This window comes from Acanthisitta chloris, unplaced genomic scaffold (genome assembly GCF_000695815.1).
Source record: "Acanthisitta chloris isolate BGI_N310 unplaced genomic scaffold, ASM69581v1 scaffold31144, whole genome shotgun sequence".
Taxonomy (NCBI): Eukaryota; Metazoa; Chordata; class Aves; order Passeriformes; family Acanthisittidae; genus Acanthisitta; species Acanthisitta chloris.
In genome coordinates, this window is record NW_008669678.1 from 7,567 (window position 1) to 11,325 (window position 3,759).

The 3,759-nt window shown below is 44.9% G+C and overlaps 1 protein-coding gene across 1 annotated transcript; it reads left to right on the forward strand.

Annotated features, from left to right (window-relative positions):
• Positions 1-671: 671 nt before the first annotated feature.
• HOXD4 (homeobox D4) lies at positions 672-1,881 on the forward strand. The gene is made up of 2 exons (XM_009073392.1): positions 672-1,173; positions 1,577-1,881. The coding sequence occupies exons 1-2, from the start codon at positions 765-767 to the stop codon at positions 1,879-1,881; spliced, it is 714 nt and encodes a 237-aa protein (XP_009071640.1). The 5' UTR covers positions 672-764.
• Positions 1,882-3,759: the final 1,878 nt, after the last annotated feature.

The following is a 3,759-nucleotide window of genomic DNA, read 5'->3' on the forward strand; positions in this document are numbered from 1 at the left end:
TTGACTGAACTTTAGTGGTTAAAAGTGAACTGTTTCTTGCCATCTGTATGATTTTACATACGTACGTACATAGATTTATTTATATACGTTGGCGTTTGCGCCTGTGCACTCATACGTACGCACACGTATATATTGAGGCTTGAAAGTGAATGAGAAGTTACTGATTGCCTAATTTTATTCAGCAGAACTAAATTCTGGTAACTTTTGGATGACCTCTGCGAGACAAAGACAGGACAGACCTATTGTACATCATATTACCCTCTTCTTTGATGGCTTTTCTTTTCCTCGCCTGCTTATCAGTTTCCTCTCTTTCAACCCCACTTCAGCTCATCGCTCCGTATATTCCTTTCGATTTTGAAAATTTTTATTTAAAGCGAGGTACCAAACCCCGGTGGTGATCCTGGCTGGTAAAATAGACGGCGGGGCAGTATCCCCCGCGGCTGGGGGAAGCCGACTCAGACAAAAGACTGGCCCTACCTGCGGGCAGCGCAGCGGCCACAGCCCCGGGGGTACCCCTACACCTCGGGTACCTGGTTTAGGGGTGCGGCCCGCCGGAGAGGGGGGGCCACTCGGTTAGAGGGATGTTATTGAGTGGAATCGGTGGAAATGCGGGGAAATGCGGCGGTGGGCGCCCGGCTCCCCATTGGCCGGGCCGGTCACATGCCCGCCTAACTTTATTCAGTTGACAGCAAGTAGGAGGGCTCTATGGCAGGGGAAAAAAAGACAACACGAGAAAAATTAGTATTTTCTACCTTCAGAAATTAATGGCCATGAGTTCGTATATGGTGAACTCTAAGTATGTGGATCCCAAATTTCCTCCTTGCGAGGAATATTTGCAGAATAGCTACCTAGGCGAACAGGGGGCCGAGTACTACAGTGCCTCGCAGGGCTCTGATTTCCAGCACCAGGGACTCTACCCACGGTCAAACTACAGCGAGCAGCCCTTTAGCTGTAGCAATGCCCAGGGCTCTGCCGGGCAGCCGCGGGGTCACGGACAGGAGCAATCCGGCCCAGCGAGCCACTTCCCCGGCCCAGCAGAGCATTGTCCACCGCCTCCAATGTCCAACTCGCGAGCCTGCAGCCAGCAGCCGGCCCTCAAACCCCCAAACGGCTCCGCAGTTAAGCAGCCAGCTGTAGTTTATCCCTGGATGAAGAAAGTCCATGTTAACTCGGGTAAGGATCCTCTTCTTACTTTGCTCTTCTACCCAGCTTCTGATCGTTCTCAGCGGCGCTCGCCCGAGTCCCTGCCAGGCTCGTGGACGAGCTTTTTAAGCCGAGGTGGCCAATTACACTCGCCATAAATTTTTATTGCTGAGGAAATAGGCCGTTGGCCATGCGGGGCTTTGCCGAGCAGGATAAAACTCCATTTTAGGAGCCTGCTAGAGGCTCCCAGCCTACCTAGCTGCGTGTGCCCGTAGTGCCTGCCTCAAACGAGGGGGAGAGCAGCCCGTCCATTGTAAGCAACTGGGACGAATCCAGCCCGGCCACATGCTCGCAGCTCATAAGGTTTTCTTTTGTAAAGTCGAACCGGCAAGTCAAGATTAGCTTTGTAAAGTTCTCCGTATTTTTTTCCCAGTGAATCCCAATTACAACGGAGGGGAACCTAAACGCTCCCGCACAGCTTACACCAGACAGCAAGTCCTAGAACTGGAAAAAGAATTTCATTTTAACAGGTACCTGACCAGGCGCCGCCGTATCGAGATAGCCCACACTTTGTGTCTCTCTGAGCGCCAGATCAAGATCTGGTTTCAGAATAGAAGAATGAAGTGGAAAAAAGATCACAAACTGCCCAACACGAAGGGCAGGTCTTCTTCCTCTGGTTCAAACCCCCACTTACAGACTGGTTCCAAGGACCATCAGACTGACTTGACAACTTTGTAGAAGAGGTGAAATTTTCCATTTCATCCTTCGCTTCTGACCAGTACTGTACATAACTGACACTGCCCAAGCAGAACCTGCATGTAGCAGCTAAGGACACGAGAAACTGTCAACTTTCTTTAAGGTACTGTTGTACAAAGGAGACAAAATGACGCTACTTTGGACTTTATTTTATTTGCCTCTGCTAGCACAACTTAAAAAGAGGAAAAAAAAGGGAAAGAAAGAGAGAGGGGAAACAAAACCAACTTGCAGGCAGTGGGAAATGGGAAAACAGTAAATGAGACCTTCTGTCCTTAAAAAGTAATAAATCATTAAAAATGAAACTGTCCTGTGTTGCAGTTTTGAATTCAAAAGCGAAGATTGGATGCTTTATTCTGGGATTTTTACTTTTAATTGTCTTTTTATCCCATGCAATTTCGGGAGGATGCATTTTGGGCAAGTTGAGGACAGGAAATTGATAGCATAGTCTTTTATTTGAACGTAAAGACTAGTAATTGTGAACTTTTTTGTGCTGCTCTACCTTTCTTGGTGTAATGAAAATACTTGCTCATTTCCATAACGTCTCAAAAGGTGTGTAGAGGAATTAGGTGAAAACGGGTTATTTTATTTTCTGATAGTGTTAGCGTATTTATTTATTTGTTACATAGATGAATGAAGACGAAAAGAAAAAGACAAACCAAAAAACGGGGAAGGGGAACTGAAATACAGTATTTCTCCTTCCCAGTCTCACGAACACATGTGTAATGTTTACTTGTCTCGAACGTACACAACTTTCTTGTCCCCCTTTTTTTTACACATTTCCTTCTTTGTGACTAGGAAAAGCGTCCCTGCTCCTTACTGTGTGCCACCCAGAGCTAATAGGTTTGAAATCTGTTTCCTAAGTCTGCTCTGCTCAGCGCTGTGCTTTAAACCATCGATACCTCATTAAAAAATACAAAATCAAAAAAAAAAAAAAGAAAAAAAAAAAAGAAAAAAGAGAGGGGGACCACACAAAACAAGCCCATAAAAAAAAAAAAAAAAAAAAAAAAAAAAAAAAAAAAAAAAAAAAAAAAAAAAAAAAAAAAAAAAAAAAAAAAAACCAGCCCAGAGTGAAAAATGAATGAGATTTCTGATATAACCTGAGCCATTCAAGGCTGAATGCATTCTTTCAATCAGATTTTAAATTTCTTTTCTGCTAGAGAGAGAGAGTCTATGTGGGTTCTGCTTGTTTAGTTTTGGGGTTATTTTGGTCTGTTGAGGTTTTATGGTTTGGGTTTGTTTGGGGGGCTTTGTTTGGTTTGTTAGGGATTTTTTAAAGAACGGTCATTGTTTTTAAGCAACCTATGACACATGACTGCAATGGTTGAATATCTCAGTAAGTTGTTTTCAGGGAAAAAGGGTTTTTGTATGCCTTTGAAAAAACAGTCTTGTGCTCCTGGTGTCCCTGACTGCTGGGTGCCAAAGTTTTAATGTGCTGTACGAAGCCCAACCAAACCACCTCCTTCAGCCACTTACACCTCCGCTCAGGCGATTTTAAAGCTCAGCCTTTAACTCCTGTACCTTCAGGGCAGTCTGGGAGAGGGATCATATCGTCAAAATTGTAACGAGGTGATCCCTTTATTAAAGAGAAAAGGAGCAAAGAAGGAAACTCGTAGCAAACACTGAAGGAAGGTGGAAAGAGCAGGGGGTGAGTTAACGTGCCCTTCTGCAGTCTGGGTGCTTCCCACCGAGGAATCACGGCTTTCTGGGCTCGCTCGGGAAAACGCTGGCTAAAAAGGGCTCGAATGAATTAGAAAATAAAAGGCAATCTTTTAAGCAGGAGTGTATTCGGTAAGCGTTAACTGTGGCCAGCGGTTAATTTCTGCCCCTTTCTCATCCCTAGAAGTCCGCAAAGTGTCTTTA

Coding starts and splice junctions, on each gene's coding strand:
- HOXD4 (XM_009073392.1), top strand. CDS start 765: ATGGCCATGAGTTCGTATATGGTGAACTCTAAGTATGTGGATCCCAAA. Junction 1,174..1,576: donor GAAAGTCCATGTTAACTCGG/GTAAGGATCCTC, acceptor TTTTTTTCCCAG/TGAATCCCAATTACAACGGA.